Below are 21,764 nucleotides of genomic sequence, written 5' to 3'. Positions count from 1 at the left end.
TGATGAAATTTACTTTCTTTTACACGCAATGTACTGTACATAATAAAATTGTATGAAATGAATTGTTGTAAAAAAAAAAAAAGTACAAGTAGCAAGTCCTTATAATATAAACCAGAAATGAGTAATATCACTTATCAGTTTAATGTATATGAAGTAAAATGAGTTAATCTTTTTTTTTTCAGATTATGCCAGATTATTATGCATTTCAACACAGAAAGGTAGCAAAGCGGTCAATTTACCCAAGTTCTTATCATCACCGTTCTATAGTCCAAGAAGCTAATGTAAGTACTCTCAAGTCTCTAAGTTGATCTATAATAAGAAACACAGCAAATATTTACTCATTTACTGTAGGTTCATTAAAAATTGTGATCACAGGCTCAATTTTTCCTGGATTTGGTAGCTACTGTAATAATTAATCCCTCAAAAATTTACATCTTGAAGAAAGTATGAAACATGGTCTTATAAACATTATTCAATAATGAAAATCTACAAAACCATGTCCCAACAAATTTGTCAGATATACATAACTGACAATCCACGAAAATTTGCCCCTACGAATTTATATGATTCTACAGTATGTACCGGTATTCAATATCCTAGCTATCTGATGACGTAGATCAATATCTATCTTATTTATTATTCATCTGTAACAGTGGTATTTTTCGCATCAGGCATTAGGGGATTACACCATCTGTCTGTCTGTGTGTATGTATATTGGTTCTCGTCCTCTTGCCAATGCGAAAAGCGACAAAACAATACCAAATGAAAACCATTCCAGTTATTAGAGTTGCATGTATTTACATGCACCTTTATATAATGGTTGAGGTAAACTCAAATGTTAATGTCAGTTTTGATCAAGGTACCATTTCCATCCCTTTCAAAAACCAAAGGTCGAGCTAAAATATGTTGAGGTAAATTGAAATTTTAAGGAACAATCATAACAGGTATCGGTACTTTAATGAAGTTTAAACAAAAATGAAATAACTATGAGGATTCTAGCAGTTGTGCTGTGGATTATTTCAAGGAGACCGTGTTTACCGAGGCCGTAAAGACATTCAAAGGAAACGCTTATGCAATATAGACAACATATTTAATTAACAGTATAAGAGTTCAAGTAAACAAACTTTTCACAGAGAATTAAACATTCCATTGATGCTGTATTAACGATAGTTTCATATATATAATATATACCCATTTTTCCATATTTTTTTAATGATATGGAAAATTGCTTTGGAAAATTAAAAAAAAAAAATTGAGCTGTAAAAAATATTTAATATTATTAGTTATGCTGACAATGCCATGTATTGAAAATTGGGATCATGTTTTTGATATGATCATTTCATTTTTTTGGTTAAACTGACATCACCTGTAAAATCCATTCAAAACATGCATTAGATCAAAAACTTTGCATTGACCCCATAACAGGTGTTTTTCATGTTTCAGAATGAAAAGACCTTTATTTCTCGATGTAAGTGGATAAATTTGACAGTAATAAATTCATCCTGATGTCATTTTCCTTCACTTTTAAAAATCATAAACTGTGTGTGGTCCTCTAGAAATAGAAAATGATTTTGGGAAGTCTCGGCTAAGACATTCATTGCTACAGTCTCAATCCAGAAAATTTCATTTCATGATATATGAATATTTTGTATGTACTTTTAGAAGTTTTATTACATTTGTTCATTGCCTTTAAGAATTAATTTTCAGGCGTTGAGGTTTTTAGGTTGGTTTTGATATTGTAAAGAGAGTCTTCAATGACTATGCAAAGATTTGAGAATTGAAATTGCAGGTGGGGGATTTAAGCAAGTATAATGCAACACCCAAATAGAATTGAGGTGGCATCTCAAAAGAATAATATGCTCAACGTTTTTGATTTTTGTTCGATTTTGAATCATTAGTCTGATCCGAGGAAAAGAAAATATGGCTATCAAATAATGTCATCTGTAATGTAAACACTTGAAACAGTGCTGTTGCCTCTTGTTTGAGTACGGAGGCCGTGGACTGTGTTTCTCTTATTAAAGAAAGAAAAACCACAATTAAACAGAGCACATTGTATGGGAGTTTTATGTCTGCCAAGGCAGGTAAGGAACGAACTGGAAGGCTTTGTCATCTTAGAGGAAAGCTTTGATATACGTGTATTAGAGTAGGGGTGGAAGGGGGGGGGGGTGTGGAAGAACTCAAATGTGGAATACAGGAAGAGCATGAATCACTGTGTGTGTCACCAACCAAATTCATGCTCCCTAAAACACAGATTATGACACATTAATCAATCTTGACAACACTTCGATGGAGGTTCAGAGAACAAGGGTTCAAAATGGGCTTGATTTTACAAAAACTTCCAAAACCTTCAATATTCATAGTGAGCAAAATTTTCATTATCTCCTCAAAAATATGAATGAAATGATTAAAAAGTGTGTAACATTTAAAATTACCATGAAATCCAAAGGTAAAAAACTGGTTTTCTCCTATTTGTAACCGTTAAATTTTCACCTCAACAAAAACTGATATGCCGGTAGATGACATAATATTATGTGAAATAATTCTCTTCTTTTACTGCATGGAAGAACGTGTAATAGATTTTTAAGGAAGGAAAATATATGATTGTTTGTTTTAGAAAAATAAATTGAGAACTTCGTAAACGATTTACAGGATTTTTCCAAAAGCAATGCTGTAAATGTAATTTGATAAAATCCAGAATTTGTAAAATTGAATACATGTAGCATGCAAATACCAAATATGTATTAGGTTTATAGTGTATTAAATTGTCAGAACTAAAACTGTACTAAAAAAGAGATAACTGTTAAAATAAGATCATTTTACAGCATTGAAAACAAGTTTTGTTTAAAATGGGTTCAATAGCTACATAGAGTCCAAATCTAATAATATTTGCCTTGTTCTTCAATATATCCAGTGCAAGGCATATTATAGGCCATGTACTGTACGTATCAGACCATTACTCTAATATTCATGATATGTACAGATCTGAAGGGGGAGAAATTGGTATGCGAATACAAGGCAGAAAATCCATAGGCATGCATTCCTTCCCTGCATAAAACTGCTATCTCTGGAGACTGGTCTGCAGTAAATATGTACAAGTTGTGTAAGTCAGCATCATTTTGATTGACAAAATGGTTAATTATGGCTGTCTAGGCAGATCTGAAGTTATGCCCATAAATTCTCATCTGGACCTTCTTCAGGCTTATTATTTGGCTGGAGTCAATACTGGGATGCAAATCTAGCATCGCTCCAAATCATATCCTTGGGATGGCCAATCCAGGATTCCTTCTTAACGGACTGTAATCAAGATTTTATTGATATTGTCAGGCAACTTTGTACTGATTTAGTGTAGTATCATAGTTCTTGTGTACTCTGTAATCGCAGCAGTCATGTTGAATTTAGGGAGGTCTTTGTAGATGGCTTGAATAATTTGGTTGTAGAACTTGTGACTCGACCGGGTCTCTGCAATCTTTTTTCAAGACTTTGAGCTGAACTCGAAGTAGGCTAAATTTGTTAATACATGTACTTGTATTGATGCATCAATTTCTCTTGGATTTTCTTTAAGTGATTATAAGTGAACAATTTCTAAAATGCATACGATCATCTATTGGTGTAGTTTGTTTTCGACCCATTAAAAAGATAATTCATATATATTTTTTTTTTACCATCCTTCATGTTATAAAAACAATACTCTGCTCCCAATGAGAATTGGGTGATGTTTATACTATGAAGTTGAGGTCAGATAAATCACCAGTGATTAGATCTTGCACCCAACAATACTGTACACAGGGAGGGAGATGCTGCCGCTAAAATCTCCAGCTGGTCTGCTCTGAGGGGCCAGATAGAGATTAGCACTTCCATTAAGATCCCTATCTCCCTCACTCTACTTACGTCTTCTTATATACCCCTGTATCCCGATCTGCAGCGCTGTCAAACCAGACACTCTTTTTCTCCCTTTTTTTCTGACTTTTACAAGGGAGGAAGATTCACTCAGATTATCATAATCAGCTGAATGAATCAAACTGACTTGAGATCTGGGTGTCGAGAAGAAATAAAAGCAAGCAATAAAGTTTTGATAATGCCAGTTTCTTTTTTACTTCATCCAGTGTTCGGGCTCATCTTTCAAAGTGTTGGCAAACTTTATCTCTCTGAGGAAATAGGGCTACCCCTCCCTGGAATCACATGAAAAGAAAAATCAAAATGGGGTTTTTTTTTGGACTTGGCTTGTATAGTAATACCTTTTGCATTGAGCCATGCTTTGAGGCATAGTGACTTTTAATCATCTGAGTTTTTTGGTTTTCTTATGATGCAAGCACACCACAAACACCTTGATGGCAAAGTTTGCTTATAACCTTGTTATCAGTCTCAAGAAAGAAGAACAAAATCTCTAGAAGGTGGGAGTGTATGTGGAATCAAATGGAAACCATTTTTTTGTTTCGAAAGAGAGAAGGGAGAATAATTAATTTTATTTCATGATCCAAAAAGCAATAAAAGAACTGTAAATGGGTTGAATGTTCCCAATAAGATTTTTTTCTGAAGTTTGATCGGCAGGTTCTTTGACTTTTGCTAGCTGTACTTTAGAAGATAATGATGGATGAACCAGATGACAGAACCTTACAAAAGGGCATCAGGGGAGTTAGAAGGTGTATCAAGGGTTTTTTGCTCTAATTGATCCAAGAAGACACAGGAGCCATTGTGGTTTTCTGGGTTTCAGACACAATCTAATTAGTGACATTAATTGCTTACTACAGTCTCCAATCTCTCACCAGATGTGTAGATCTACCATCCATCTGCCATTGCAGGCTTCAACATATTCTTTCCTTGTTTCCAGCTCAATTCAGATTTCAAATAATTTTCTCTTCTGCCTCCCCTCCTCCCATTACATAATTTAAAGTAGATTTTGATTTTGCCAACATGATCTAGGTGATTTTGCCTTGGTTAAGTTTTATCACTGATCAAGTGACATAGAGTTATTTTAAAGAATTTTTAGAGCCAACTTTTCTCTTTCCTAAACCTTGAATTGACAAATCCATTGACTCATATCCCAGGTATTTTGCATTGTTCCCTGTAAGTCAGAGAATCCTATTACCTCCCATTTAGGAATTCTCATTTAGGGGAGAAAAGAAAAACACTTTCCCTAGTCATTTCAACAAACCTCATTAAGCTAAAAATTAAAACCTTCAGAGCAACAAAAGAAAGTCATCTTTCAAGGGCCCCAAGGTATAAGAGTTGTGTTGTTCTTCGGTGTCTTGTAGAACTGTTAGATTACCATCTTTCACCTGAAGCTGCCCTCCTCAAACACCTGCTATAGAGTTTCGAGAGAGAGAGACCATGCTCACTGGGATGATTGTCGTAGGCGATATTTATAAACACCGTCACAGGAACATTCTGACCTCAGCTCGTTATAACGTTTGATCACGAAAAATCTGAAAGTCAAAGGGGAGTGCTGTGTTTGTTTCTCCTTTAAATGTCCCCTTAAGGTATAGGATTCTCTCCCCCATTGATAGATTCCACATAAGCCAACGACAAGCAGGGAGTCCTGCTTTTAACTGGTGTCAGTGAACTTAAAAAACTTCCATGTTTTTTTGTGTTCAATGGGTGTAGGATGTTGTAATTAAGTTTCATTTTGAAAGGATGATGAAAGAGTATAGCGTTTTGAATATGGGTATTATCGGTTATGCTTTGTTCAAATGTAGTGTGGGAAACGTTTGAGGCCTCTTCGTGGAGTTTGAAATTATACACGGAAGCAGACTGTCAACTGTGTCCCTGAGTTACGAGGACTCTGATTGAAGTCGTTTCAGATTTGATAAAGTTTCTCAGTACTGGTACATATGCTGTAAATTACCTAATTTTCTGTAGTTGTGTAGTATTTGTTATTATATAAACAAAGTATCAATGAATGAAGAAATTTCTCTGTAAAACCTCATGTGTTATTATTACGACGTGTGTTTATTATTTTGGTGACAAACCCATAATGTACTTCACTACAAGAACCACAAAGTTTTATTTAACTTCTCAACTTACTGTCAGAGCTTGATGATTGTAAGATATGAGAATTAATTTAGGACTCAAATCAAATTCTTAAAAACTCGCCACTTAGTGTAAGAATACATTTTAAATTTCCTTTTATCATGGTCTTGAAATAATGAAATGTATTAAGACATTTCATTAGTTTAAAGATGTCTGCATATAATTGGCGATGATTGCACAATGCCCTCCCTCTTCTAGAAATATGCAGTTGGGTGGCGTAGAGGTGCGAAATATTCTCTTTTTAAAGTCCATTTCATTATGAAAGCTCAAAAGTGTGCATTTTTTTATGGCTAAAATAGCTGATGTTTTGAAGACACTGCCAAGTCTGAAAGCCCACTGCTTCTGAAATAAGTGCCATTATTATTACTTGAAATTCTTTTATTAGATCTCCCAGGTAGATCAAGATGTTGTTTTTGAGTCTGTGAGAGGGTTGTATCAGAATAAAATGTTTTTATTAACCATGATATGAGGATCACGCAAGGGAGATGTAAATTTTACGTGTATGCAAACTCCTGCTCAAAGTAAATCATGTTTAATCTGAAAGATGGGTAATTAAAACAATTTACGCTTCAAATGATTCAGTAAAATATTTTTTTGCAAATATTCTTTCATACATTTTATGTGTTCATATAATAGCACTGTGACCTTTGAATTTCTCTATAGAAAAGAATATACATTCAGTCAAACTTCGTTTTCTCGAACTAGATGGAACTGTTTAAAAACTCCGAGATATCAAAGGTAAAATACTTAAAAAATATGTGGTTGGGACTTACAAATCACTTCGACAAATCCATTGTATTCAAGATAACAGTGTTCGAGATATCAAATTTCAACTGTATATATTAAAAGTTTTCTATTGATTTTAGTGTCTTCAATGTATGCATGGAATTGAACCATAGTTGTAACTTTTTAGATCCGTCAAGGAAATGTAGCTTCTTTGGTACTCTTGCAAAAGCTAATTGGTAAAGCTGCCCAATGTTTGGTGTTTAGCAGATGTCACTGTTAATGATCGGTTTGGCATAGTACAGTTTAAATTCTTGTTTTCCATTACTGTGGAATTAAATGTACAAGAAAATATCCTTCAAGACAGTTCTCTCAAATTTCATTGAACCTTTTTTTTTTTTTGATTTTTCAACAGGATTACTCACTAGTCTCTATATATACACACAGGATGCAAAGAACTATCTGCTTCCTCGCCATTTAAAACATTCTTAGAATGTTAAATGGGATGAAGGATGCAGAGAGTTTGGCAATTTATTTATATACAAGATAAAGAAGTTCAATATCGCTTATCATTGGTGATGAACGATGAGCTATTTAGAGAGGGTGCCTCTTTTCTTATTGAGCTCTTCCATTTGCTGTTTAATCAGCTCAAGAATCATGAAGCATGTCCCAAATTATCTCTTTGTATTTATTCAGTGTTTAAGTGAGCAAGAATTGATTTATTTTCAAATTATCCCGGGGACAGGAACAATATATCATGCACAGACCACACCTTAAGTTTATTGAAAGATTGGATTATCTGTGGAACTGCACGTTCAGAAAGATACCTTTGGTGAAGCAAGAGTGGAGAAAGTTAATGGACATTTTTAATTATTTTCAAACGATAAGTACTCATTCATTGATATTCCAAAAAGTACATATTCTAGAAGAAAGGTCTGTAAAGATCAAAACAAAACAAAAAGGAAATGAAATTGTTTTCATTGTGATTCAAACAATCTAGAATTTCACAGATACAGTCACCCTGGTTTTGTGCTATTGAAACAATCTTTGCGCATAGATTAGAGGTGTAAATGTACCTTGCAAAAAGGGGCAAGGTTTGATATTGAGAGAGAGCAGTATCTTGCAGTGATGACAACTGACGAATGATTAGGATAGGGAGGAATGTGGTACAGAAGGCACCCCCCCCCCCTCACTCCTCTGTTTGTGTAAGAATTACAGAAACACAGAGAGATAAAGGCTTAAACAATCAACTCTCCATCACATTCCCAGGCTAGCTCCATCTGTTAGCTTGGGATTCATTGGGAGACGTTCACCTGAGTCTTATAGAGTGTATACACTCACACGAAATGATGTTTACAACTTTGTAAGATGTTGATACTAAAATACATGCAATGCTCTTTTGCAAAGTAACAGCTTCAAGTCTGGATAAATTGTTAAAGTGGATCAATTTTTAAGAGATTCTTGTCAGTTTGTTTTTGATCTGTTTTGCACTTTTAAAAGTTAGAATACATGTAATAGAAAATAAATTTTATAGGAATCCCTCTTATATATTTGTGAAGTGAATTTAAAATTAGGAAATGAAACAGCTCTTTTTCACTTCTTTGCACTTAAAGGGCAGAACTTGTGTTCTGCCCTTTATTTTAACCATTTTTATTTCACAAATGGAGAAGTGCAAAAATATCCTTTTACACAGAGCATTTACATTTGAATTAAAGTGCAAGTTTAATGTCCTACACACATTGTGAGAAATAGTAAGCATAATGCCAAGTATTTAATAAAAATCTTCAGAAAAAAAAGCAAACTGTTGATTACTCTGTGTGATGACCAATATGCATTTTGTATAAGCTGTTTGTACATGGACTTGAATCGTCAAAGTGCTAAACAATTCTTTGCTTTTCTCGTTTTAGGTGAAATGGTTGGAACAGCAAGTTGTGAAGAAACGGGTCAAACGGGACCGATATTATACAAGCAGCCAAAACTTCAATAGAAATTTCAACGACCCCAAGTGGAAGGATATGTGGTATCTGGTAAGTCTCCATCAGCACTGGGTGCTTCTGGGGGGGGGGGGGAAAAAGCTGAATAAATTCTGTGAAGTTACCTTATTTGGGAGAAATCAAACACCTAGAATCGGCACCTTCAGCATTGCTTCTTGTTCCATAATTAAAGTAAATGCCAATCAATTCAAATACATTGAAATCGTTTGTGGGGGCCAATTTTCTTGGAATTTCAGTTTCTTAAAGGTTTGTTTGGATAATATTTTGTGGATTTGCTACTATGTCACTATGATGAATAAAAACTGTACTGCATGATTCTTTGAAAATGTTAATTTGGTGTACCCATGAAATCTACTATGAAATCTCCATGTTTATAAATGATTCCACAGTACTGTAGATATATTTAGAAGCTTAGCTCTAAATTCCCTTATTATCAGGCAGTTCATTTAAATATTGAGTTTTGGCTAAATTTGAGTGTGCTAATTAATTGGTTAATATCAACAGTTTAATGATGAGGGTCTTTGTTTTGACTCATTTGAGAGGTTAAGCATTTGAACGTGTAGGTCTACTGGTACGTGTAGAGCTACAACTAACTTTATATACACACGTACACATACCAAAATTTGGCTTATGTTATATAAACTGTATGTGTGAGTGAATGTGTCAAATAATTAGATTTAAAATTTTCAACGTGTTCAGTTTACTCTCACTGTTTATGAATTATAACTCTATGAATTTTATGAAACCATTGCAAAAGCACAGTGGTCCTCAAGTTATCGTCTGCTTTACATAAAACATTTCATATACATACACAAAGTCTGTATTTCTATTTAAAAATGCCATGGTATTCCAAAGGGGGAAATTCCAGCACTAAAAAAATCCAGTTAGAGATAAGGATTAGAAATAGACATTGACAATTATATAATCAGTTTCATCTCTTGATCAATGAAAAGATTCCAGCATAACATTATTTGTACTCTTAAAAATCTAGGTGTGCTTTTTTTTACTGAGCCTCATGCAAGGAAAATGGTTATTTTGAAAAATGATTTGTGCACTGAGATGCCTCCGATAACGCTCAAAGGAAATTTATCAAGGCTAAAAACTTGATTAATCTTAGAGTTTTGAATTATTAGGGTTTATTTTTAAAATCAGATATTTTTTTTTATTTAAAAAGCATGGCGAGGATCTAAAGGTAGGATTTATATTGAGCTAGAAAATGATAATGCCATTGAAGAAAAAACTAATTTCTGGAGGTTCTTGGCACTTGTTTTAAGTATGGTTCGCAACCATCCGATTTATACTATGCGAAACTCATACTTTTTTTTTTTAATTGAAAATATCAATATAGATTTTTTTATCCAAATTCCAGTGTTAATTGGTTTGATCTTCTTTCTTCATTCATATTGTAAAAAAAAATTCATGATATGAATCAGAAATTCTAAACTGATAAGGGAATCTTTCAAGTTGAAAACTTGCGTATATTGGCGGTATTGACGTTTTCCAACAAGTGGCTTCCCGCAAAGACGCCTTCCGAAATTTGTTTGCGCTAAATTTCGATTTTTGCATCTGTTGTGTGGCTCATCAGCATCCATTTGTAGCTGCCAGAATTAACTGTTGTGATAATGAGAATAGGTCACAATTTATATTATTTTCTTTTAATTTACCACACATTTCTAGTAATTAACCTGTAATTAAACTGACAGTGCCTGCAACAGAAACATTGAGAGTGGGATAGTTTCCCCAGCTGCCAACTAATTACTGTTTTTGCTTTGAAACTTACACATTTCTATTGAGGGGCTGAGATATTCTGTGAAGAAATAAATTGAATTTGCTTGCCAAAAGAAATACGCTTGTAGATCTGTTATTGTTTTTATACGTAGGTATATCCTGGAATTGTCAAATTTTGGAGTTTGTTGTTGGGGAGGCCAATTGAAAAGATTAATGTTAGATGAAAACTTTATGTAAACAAGAGTAAAACAAATGAGCAAAATAAAAGATAATTTTAGTCCATAAAATTGTTCAAAATAGAGAATTCAAATTAAAAACAATATAAGCTTGGCTAATGCCAACATGTAGCTCTGAATCCAAAGAAGTTTGCATGGAGATATTCCTCTTAAAATCCCGCAGAAAAAATATTGCATCGAAAAGATACTGCAATGAAGTAATGAATCTGGATAAACAGATAAATTTCATGCTGTGTTTATACATATATCAAAAGTATACTTCCTAGAGATGTTATAAAAGGGCGTTTCTTTTTGTCTCAAAGTTTTATTGGTAACTGGTAATCACTTGAGTTTAATGTACTGAAATTTTATAGAAATTTTAGAACCTTCACTCAACCATTGAACTCCCTTGATATTGTAATTTCAAGAAAATTCAGCTTATAACTCAAAAACTATGGGTTGAATAGAAACTAGTAAGAAGTCATCTCAACTGTGTTGAAGCCTTGGAGTGACATTTTAAATCCTCTTGGAGCATCACATTGAGACGGAAAATTACGAAAGTCATTATTTCCTTGAAAATAAAAATCCACGATAAAGGGAACGGACTGGAATGGAAAACTATTAAAGGTCCTCAGGGGATTTCTAATTACCCATTTTCACAGTCCAGGAGAACAGAATTTTATACACTGACTGGAATTCTTTTTTTTTTTTTAACAAACAGGGAATCAAGCTCTTGCCGAACAAATTACCCCTCCATAGGCTCATAGTTTTGGTAATATGAAACTAGTATTCAGCCATCTGGCTTATTATAAGAATATTATGTGATGTTGTACTGTATTAATTGTCTTGGATAGCCAGAATCCGTCCATGTTCTTTTTGTGCTTCCAAAGAAATTCTAATTTGGTCGTTTGTTGGAAATGGCATGATTTTTCTGGTTGAATATTAAACAAGATTTGGTATTATGTTCAGTGTAAAGTGAAGCAAAATTCCTTTTACGGTAGACATGTTGGCAAGATAATTGTAACATAAAGAGCAAAAACTGCCTCACAAGAGAAGTCTGACATTATCATTGATATTCTGAGAGAACCGCATCTCTCTTTTGTGATCGTTTCCATGAGGAAATATTCCTCGTATTGATTCCAAAGCAAAATGCTAACAATGCAACTTTGCATGCTTTTGAATACGAGACCCCTCAGGAAAAATTAATGTCAATTCCAAAGACATAAATCATAATGGAGAAATTGGCAGCCTCTGCAGGCAGCGCCTCTGTCTTGTGACACAAGACTGTAGGTTTTTTTTGTACAGTACTGTATCAGTCGCAGGATCAGGGGAAAACATGGCAATAGGAAAGTTACAGGATTAGGACAAAGACAGAGAGGACCATATGACACAATTCAGAAGCATTTAAGGGACTTAATTGTAAGCCACCTGAGCTTGGTAACCCTTCAGATACCCAGACAAAATCAAGCCACCCCAGTAACCAATGACTGCTTAGAAAAAAATCAAAGGAAAATTTTTTTTTATTCCAATCTCTAAAGGATTTAGATACAGGTACATTAAAAACACAGTTTTGTCTTTGTAATGTTACTTTTTAATGTCAAGACTGTATTTTCTAACAATGCCTTCAGCTTGCAGAGAGATGGAACCGTTGAGCTTTGAGGGCTAACAGTAACTTGAGCTACTTTTTGTATTCTGTCTAGATGGGTGGTAGCTAGATACAGTTTATGACCAATATAAACAAATAGATAACCATCATTCAGTTGTCAGATTTGATTTACTTTAGTTATATTATTACTGTTGCCATGTCTTTGTATTGAAGGGGGGAGATAGTGAAATTCAGAGGGCTGCAAGCTTGCTGGGTGCAGAGCTGGTGGTTCCCAGGAAGTTACTATCTTGTTTATAGGGACAGTTCGGCAGTTTATTGCAGATTGGCTCCAGGTACTAGAGTGGTATTCTGTTAGTAGCAGAACTACGATGTAATTTGTTGATGATGGCTGATTGAGAAGGAAGAAGCCTCTGATTGGTAAATGTTTTCCAAAAATGTTTTGACCTTGGCAAGAAGAAATGATGGCTAGGTCACTATATGTACACAAGAAATAGTAAACTAACCATGCTGATGGAAAATGAAAATTCTCTCTCTCTCTCTCTCTCTCTCTCTCTCTCTCTCTCTCTCTCTCTCTCTCAAATGAAAATATAAAGTGTTTTAGGGCATCATGACAGATATTGCCAACATTTGATGCTTGACCTTCAAACACAAGTTTGATATTGATACAATCCTTTGGAAATGAGATGAAAGGTATGGAGTGCAGACAAAAGGTGTGTTTTATCCTTTAATGTGTAGATAATGCACAGGGACCAGACTTCAATCAGATAGCAGGGTCACTCCGAGTACATGTTACAGCTTCAGTTCTTGACAAGGTCTTATTCAAATATTGTACTTCTCTATTTTCCCTACTCCTACTCTTACACCTGTCTTTTTAATTATACTTCTCTATTAAAATTTCTAATTCTGTGACTTTTATGGTGCTTATACCCTATTTTTGTGTACATTTTTTTACAGTAATATGAGGTGCATTATAAAAGAAGACAAGTGAGGATGTCAGAGGAGTCTCCAATTATCTTCCTTGGCATCTACATAAGTTACACTATCATAGTCGTGTTGAAGTTAACCCAAAATAAGACCCAGGGGAAAAAAATCATATAACAAAGGATGAGACCTGTTTTTTAAAAAATGTGTGCATTGCTAATTTTAAACAACAATGCTACATTTTCATGTGATGGCCATAAACCACAACTATTTTTAGTAACAAAAGTTGCCAATATTTCACCAACAACAACCTGTAAGAGGAGAATGTCTTCCAAAGTGTAGCAGAAGGGGCTGTAAATCTATCAGAAAAAGCAGCCGTAAACAGATTAACTGAAGTACTGTATGATAAATGGCACAATCAGCAGCCAAGAAAACGTTTCAGTGATGTTCATCTTATCAGGGCCCTGCAATAAATTGGTGTGTAAAAGGTAGGTAGAGTCTATATCTCTGTGATGGGGGAGAGAGAGAGAGAGGCCCCTGTGGGCTTTGACTTTGGCACTGTCCTACCTTCATAGCCTGCACATGGCTGATAATCCTTGCTGGAAGGGGGGCTCGCCATGAAGGTTAACACGAATCTCTTATCAACCACTGCCGGTTCCTGGGGGGAGATGATTTTGGCAACTCTGTGTGTTGAATCTCAGAGCCCCTTTCTTCAGATGTGTTACCTAGTGGTCAGGTTGTGTAAATTATCGAAGATATAAAGAGATAATATTTTCAAATTTTTTTGTTTTGTTTTTTTTTTTTTGAACATATGCTGTGGACTGAGTTGAACCTATAAGCTTTAAAATGTGTTGCAAGTACTTTAGCAAAATTTGTTTAGATTTTTTTCTCTTTCTTTTGAATAAGCTAACGTTTCTCAGCTTTCTCAATTATACATATGCACAGCTAAAAGAATTCTGTGAGTTCCTGTGGATGTTTATTTACAACTAGAGGAATGCAGGAAAAGAGTTATTGTTGAAACTTCTGTTCAATTTAGCAACGGTTTAACCTTGAAATCCTATTCCAAGATATTTGGAAGAAAAATGGCAGTTATATCAGAGTTATAGGAGGAAGTAATGTTCAGAAATAATATTATTCGTCTTTAAGGAGCTGTTTTGTCTCAAAAATGGCATAAAATTCAAGTTCTTTCCAAATCAAATTTTAAAACTTTTCAAAATTGGCTATTGTTTTCCATTAAATTCTTCAATGCAGGCAGCTGAAATTTAATAAGTATTGACTTTTGATAGAAAAGTTGTTCTCGCAAAATGAATTTCTACCAAAATTAACCTCAGTGTTATATAATATCCTAAACATTCCTTGCAAAAAAATAGATCTGCTTACTACAGCTCTCTTGTTAATTCACCATAGCTCTTGTCAGAGTTAAATGTTGGAAAATTCCATTAAATGATCAATTGTATTAACAGTAATGGATTTGAGACAAAGAGACAGAAATTGAAAATGAGAGAGTTGACCCTTCCTATTGTGTAAAGAAACAGACTGGACATTACAGTTAATAGCAGACAATGATATTGGTGACATTCTTCTATTGATCCAAATACACACTATTTTTTCCCTGTTATTTCAACATAATTATGTGGATCTCCACAAATATGCGCCTGGATGTTGTCGGAGCATCGGGATTGCTTTCTAATGACACCTTAATTGAAGCAAAATTGTATCGAAAAAGTGCAATCCGCACATTTCTGACGATTTAACTTTTGCTCCAGGAAATCTACTGTCAAATGAACTTTATCTAATATCCGGTGATCGGGTCTAAAAAACCATAGATATGTCGGGTCATACGTCAGCTGATGATCGCTGGCTCGGATGGCCTTGGTGCAGATCCTATTTATTACCATATTTATTAGGAGGGCTACTTTAGAAGTTTACAACCATTGTCTGAGCCATTGGTTGGAGGCATGCCGATTAGAATGGAAACTTGCAAGATAATGGCCCCAATTTTATATTTTGTCTGGGTGGATGGTGGTGGGTAGATAAAAAGCAAACATATAAAGGAGCTAGTACATGTAGACTGAGGCAGACTGAGTTCACTAATGTCATTCGATGTGGAATCTTGGTGGCTTAATTACCACTGACAATTAATTTTAAATGGTTAGAGATTGCAATTTTTTAAGGTACTTTTATGTTTATTTAAGGCATTTATTGAATATTCCCATCCCTGATAATTATGTATTTTTTTTCCCTAAATGTATACGATTTTGCAAAATATAGCTGGATGTCGTGCCAAGAAAATAAACCTATGTTGTATTATGCCTATAGCAAAAATAAATTTGTTATATTAAATGAAATTTTTTTTCAAACAGATTTGCATTTATCAAAAATTGAAAAATTGTACACATTATCTTAGATATGTCATATGAACAATTTTCATACCAAGCTGAGCAGAAGTCCTGAACCTTCAATGAACATTTCACCTAGTTACTGGTAGTTTTTGGTCTGTTCAGAAAACAGATTTTTTATTGCTTCAGTGTTTTTGTTTCTTGACTTGAATATCAGTAAATAGTGTCCATTGAATAATCAGGACAATATGAAAAATCAATTACAGCACAGAACATTTTCATTGCCAGGGGAATTAGACACTTGTATTAACCTCAACAAATCTATACTTGTATCGATTCTAGCATAAAAGAAACATTTGCATGAACACCATGAAGGGGAAAAAAAAGTCGGTGAAGACAACGAGAACTGTTGTGATAGTTTATAGCGTCTTTAAGAATGCCATACATATGTACTTGTATTTCAGCTGTGTAGGAAAAAAATATGATATTGGTGTCTGCCAGGCGAAAAAAACTGTCAAATTCACCTTAATTAATATTTTCGGTATGATTTTTCTAGGCATAATAGCTTAATCGTTTAGTGAAGAAAAAATCAAATTTAAATTAGCTTTAAAATTAGACTTAAAGAAAGTCTAATTTTAAAGCTAATTTAAATTTGATTTTTTCTTCACTAAATGATTAAGCTATTATGCCTAGAAAAATCATACCGAAAATATTAATTAAGGTGAATTTGACAGTTTTTTTCGCCTGGCAGACACCAATATCATATTTTTTTTCTTGAAGGCATACTTGTATAATATATCATTCCCTGAAATACCAAGGTATACGTAAATTTATTTTTGACATTCTCAGTCCAGAAGATAAGTGTGATGTGTATTTTTTTCCTAATTGGCCTAATCATATTAATGGAAAACCATTGTTCCACACACTAGATAATGAATGGAGATGCGAAACCAATTCATCTACAGAGTACACACAGACTAAGTATGATTGGGTTCGCTTTTTTTTTATTTGTAGAAGTACATTGCAGGGTTTAGGTTTCCATTCAGCTCTCACTTCCCAATGACATTTTTGTGAAATAGACATTTATGTTGATACAAAAAATGGAGATAATATACAAAATATGAACCTGAATGATAATTATCTTTTATGATCTTTTATTTGTCTGTCCTGTCATATTAAGCTTGGGGATTATAAAATCTAAGGTTTGAGTTACAGTAGGACTACACTAAGAGTGCAAGCAGAAGGCAAGGGATTTTTCTGATGAGGATTCATTGTAATGACTATGTAGACTTTTCATCTAAAAAACTGGACCGTTGTTCTTTGCTAGTATCGGTACATGTAATGGTTTGCTACTTAGGGCAGACCTTGCTCTTGGCAAACTCCCATATTTCTGCAAATATTTTGCCATGAATTAATGCACTTTTAGTGACTTTAACACATCTTGATATTTTTTGTCACAGGTCATTTCAGACTCGTCTGACATTTACAATGGCCTCTCCATTCCTCTATGTCAGAGAAATATTTTTGGGTTTTTTTTGCATACCATGGAAATGAATGTGATTTATGAAAGACTAAGTGTAACATTGGTTTAGGATGAAAATAACTAACTGGATTGTAACTGTTTTTGTTTTTTTATCTTTAACAGAAGAGAGGAAGTGGGCTGGACATGAATGTAATGGGTGCCTGGGAGCAGGGGGTGACAGGGAAGAGGGTGGTGGTAACTATACTGGACGATGGCATAGAGAAGGACCACCCAGATCTCATGGACAACTATGTACGTACTGAGAGAGAGAGAGAGAGAGAGAGATGTATACTGGTTTATTGGTATCCAAAATAATTATATTCCTATTAATTCACTGAATTGAATAAATATTTTTGTCAATTTTGCATATTTTTTTTTCAAATTCATACAGTACATTGTTTTTCTTGAAAATTTCCCCATTGTAGTTAGAATGGTATATAATATTTACCAATTACTGTTCCAACCTGATAAAAAAGCAAGTTTATCAAAATTAATCCTGAGAAAAGTTTTGATTAGATTAAGAGCTAATTTTCTGATTGTTAATCATTAAGATACATGATCCTATATTGATCCGCCCCGATTGATTTATCTTCTGTTTACAAGGGAAGACCACGTTAAATAGCCATCGGTTTACGAGATGTACAGGAAAAGATACCTTGATTCATTGATAATAGAAATAGAAAAGAAAACCAGGGTCTACTTCTGTTTCTTGTTCTTGTGGTCTAATTAATGGTTTAATCTAATTAGCACCATACACGACATTATTTACTCCACCACAGATCAGTTTAATTGGGGGGGGGGGGGGGGGGGGGGGTGTCCATTACAACACATCTGTACCTCATGGCACCAATTTTCTAGAGTTTGGGGAATAGCAGTGAATTCCTTTGAGAAATTGGGGATAGTTTTGGATATAGAGGGGGGAAGAGGCAGGTAGTTTATTAATCAAGAACCTTAGTACATCAGAACCAAAAGGTTTTCTCTGTTCATTAAACATACATGATATTGGCCTCGCAGTGACACCTACATACTCATTTGCCACCTTGGCCTTTTGTTGTACGTATAGTGTGCCATATTGCATTAGTATCAGGAAAAGCCCTTGTTGGATATTTTTTTTTCATGCTATTTATACCTTTTTCTTCTCTGTGGAATCAAAAAAATAAATCCCATCACGATACATGAGTAAACGGATAATAAGCATGATATGTGGCTTATAAGACCTTCAGATAACGTCACCTTCATCTTTGTTGGAACTCCTGTTACACATCAAAGTGTGTAATGATTAAAGGAATGATTACCTGTACTTTTCAAGCTCTCCCTTTAATTAAAAATCTTAGTTATTGAAGTCTTCTTCTTTTTTATCTAAATGTGGGAGACTTTGAGTGATATGAAAGAAGACATGAAGTTCTGTATAATAGTATTTTTTTTCTAAGTTCCCAATAAAAGCTAGGACCTCTCTTGTTTTGCAGTACTTGAACCTTCAAATTTATGAAATATTTAAATAATTTTCTAAGATGTCCTCTTAGACCTTCACATAGTTTTATGAATTAGGTGAAGAGATAAATTGGATGTTTATAAGTTTACTGTGTGACAATTGAGACTTTAATTAAAAAAGGAATAAATCAAGTCAACCTTTATCTATATATTATTTCCATATTTAATAAGGGCATTTTCAAAGTAGGATTATTTTGATAAAATTTGGAAACTTTTTTAGGAAAATTTTCACCATGACCAATTTCAACTAATTTTGAATTATATAGGGTAGGAAAATAAAATTGGATATTGAACTGATTAAATGTCAAAATTTCAGGTTTTTTGGAACCTCATACAAAATATATTTTTGATTTGAAATATCTGAGAATTGCGTGTACCTGTATTTTGCATGTTCAAATATAATGTGAGACGTTTGTGGATTATATATTTTCTTACTACATTTCAGGACCCTGACGCAAGCTTTGATGTGAACTCTCATGATAAAGACCCTCAGCCTCATTATGACTACACCAATGAAAACAGGTGACGGACAATTTCTTCTTTGAATAAAAAAATGAAAACATGAAGGTCACAGCGAACAATCAGCTTCTAGCTGTCCTCAGAATGCTAAGGTTCAGCTGATATTCAGTTGAATAGAAGTGGAAATTACAATCTCAACCTATATAAGTCAAAAGTGGAAATGTCAATTTGATCATGGATGACAAGATAGGAATATTAAAGTCAGGAACGACTCATGTCTCTGGTGCTTGCCCCATGGTAGACTGACTATTATCATGTCTGGTTAAGAGACTTGGAAGGTCAATTTCAGATGTAGGAACTGCTACGTCTGCCATTGATACTATTTCTACACAAATTTGACCAGACTACGGTAACTCCATTTACAGTAATGGCTGCTTCAGTGTCTTTCAGTGATGAGGGAGGCCTGGGCTGGTATTGATTTGACCAACTATCTCCTGTCTTAATTTGTTCAACAAGACTCTGAAATGGTCTCTTGTCTCTCTCTATAAATTGTCCAAGAAGACTTTTATTCGTTGGATTCAGTATTAGATTAGAGGGGAGGAATTAATTTTTTTTTTTTTTTCGTTTCTGTATTCTCCCAAGGAATTATTGCTAAAACCCAGTAGGAGGGTGAATTATATTAGATGTGTGATTTTTAATCTGCAAGAATTATTTTCTCCTTTAAGAAGTTATTACAAAAGTAGAACATTTTATGCAAGGCTGTTGGCATGCCATATATTGATCATAAAAAAAATTATATAACACATTCAACTTTTGTGTGCAAAAGAGATGAAGAAATATGAATTCTCACTATCTCGTAGTGAAAACTAATTCATCTGAATTCTTGCCATGACAAAGTGGCAGACTGATCATAAATCATAAATCATTACTACATTTCATCCAAAATATTTGACCCAGAATGAGAAGAAACAATATTACAGACTACGATCTTTTATCAGCTTTTACTACGAACAAAATTCTGAACAATTTAATAACTTTTGTTTTGATGCCTTGCGACTGCCTGCTGATTCTAAATTCAGGTAGGCTTTGACGAGAAAAAGGAAAAGAAAAAATGCTGAAAAACACAGACGTCACATCAGAGCCTGTGGAAGTAAACATTTTTTGGAGAAGCTAGCGAGAGAGGGAGATATATATCTTGCCCTAGAATCAAATGCAGTTAAAACATACATTTGGTAACAGCAGGAGAGGAGAATCCTATTTTATCTGATAATGTCTGATCTATTTCCTCCTGAAATAAGAGGATGAACCCGTCCCTATCTCAGAGCTCTCAGTACAGACAAACAGCCCCACTGCTCCATGTCTCTATACCCCGAACTTGATGGTTATAGGGGATATTGGAAAGCAGCCTCAACACCTGTGAAAATTGTCATAGTTTAGGACTGAGAAATTCTTGTTGTGTGAAGGTCACAAAATGGTTTTTATTAATAGATAATCTGAGATTCGGGAAATGTAGGGAAACTTTTGCATTTTATGAGGAGGCAAATAGATATATGTAGAGAATTTGGAATTTTTCACTGTGGCATTTTCCTGTTTCTATCTTGTATAAACTAGTAGCCATATGTAGGTATATTAATAATTTATAGATCTACAAGACCAAATGACTTTCATTTATTTTCTGGATTGTTTTCCTGATAAGTTCCGGATCATTTTTTTTTTCTTTGATGCATGACCTCAAATTCAGTTGGGTCAGGTCAGGAATGAGGTTTACAATCTAAACTTAGAATTCTTACTGATACAGTGGCAATCGGAAAAATCAGTAGCCTCAGGCGTTAGGAAATGGTATTTATCAGCCCCTGAAATTACTACTTCATGAAATGTAACTTGGAAACTCTGAACTCACACTTGTTCCACTGTTTTCAGGAGGAAGCGAATCTAATGTACAAATTCAAAGTTTTCCTCTGTAAGAGTAAAAGAAATAAAAAGTAGATACATGTACCGGTATATCAATAAATATAGTACATGTACATGAAATTACACAACTGACGATAAATGTACCGGTACAAAAATCCCTTAATATAGAAGCACAGACCAATTAAGGAGCAGCGCATTGTAACTATGATAATACATGCAGTGCATTGTAACTATGATAATACATGCAGTGCATTGTAACTATGATAATACATGCAGTGCATTGTAACTATGATAATACATGCAGTGCATTGTAACTATGATAATACATGTATTTAAGAAGAGAGTACTAGTATCAATCTTAGAGAAATTTTTATTTCAAAATCAAATGGACATGAAATGCAGAGAAAATCTAGAATTGTCAAACATACAGAGATGACTTAATTCCCTTTACATGTATCATACAGAACTATTGACATATGATTGAATCAATGCTAACAAACTTCTCTTTGTGACTTCAGGCATGGAACACGGTGTGCGGGAGAGGTAGCTGCCAAAGCCAACAACAATGTCTGTGGTGTGGGGGTAGCTTACAACGCTAGGATTGGTGGTAAGGCAACAACAATATCTGTGGTGTGGGGGTAGCTTACAACGCTAGGATTGGTGGTAAGGCAACAACAATATCTGTAGTGTGGGGGTAGCTTACAACGCTAGGATTGGTGGTAAGGCAACAACAATGTCTGTGGTGTGGGGGTAGCTTATAATGCTAGGATTGGTGGTAAGGCAACAACAATGTCTGTGGTGTGGGGGTAGCTTACAACGCTAGGATTG

General features: G+C 34.3%; 1 protein-coding gene across 7 annotated transcripts in view; it reads left to right on the top strand.

Moving 5' to 3' along the window:
* Positions 1 to 21,764, top strand: part of LOC128176426 (furin-like protease kpc-1) — a 40,976-nt gene that overhangs the window by 3,472 nt on the left and 15,740 nt on the right. For 6 of the 7 annotated variants that reach the window (XM_052842741.1, XM_052842740.1, XM_052842738.1 and 3 more), the window contains exons 2-7: positions 183 to 281; positions 8,658 to 8,777; positions 9,919 to 9,936; positions 17,199 to 17,327; positions 19,012 to 19,088; positions 21,455 to 21,543. In XM_052842741.1, coding sequence (XP_052698701.1) covers positions 183 to 281; positions 8,658 to 8,777; positions 9,919 to 9,936; positions 17,199 to 17,327; positions 19,012 to 19,088; positions 21,455 to 21,543 — 532 coding nt within the window. The remainder of the gene's footprint in view (positions 1 to 182; positions 282 to 8,657; positions 8,778 to 9,918; positions 9,937 to 17,198; positions 17,328 to 19,011; positions 19,089 to 21,454; positions 21,544 to 21,764) is intronic. The other variant, XM_052842735.1, reaches the window with a different exon arrangement.

This window comes from Crassostrea angulata, chromosome 3 (genome assembly GCF_025612915.1).
Source record: "Crassostrea angulata isolate pt1a10 chromosome 3, ASM2561291v2, whole genome shotgun sequence".
NCBI lineage: Eukaryota > Metazoa > Mollusca > Bivalvia > Ostreida > Ostreidae > Magallana > Magallana angulata.
This window is presented reverse-complemented; position numbering and strand designations above follow the sequence as displayed.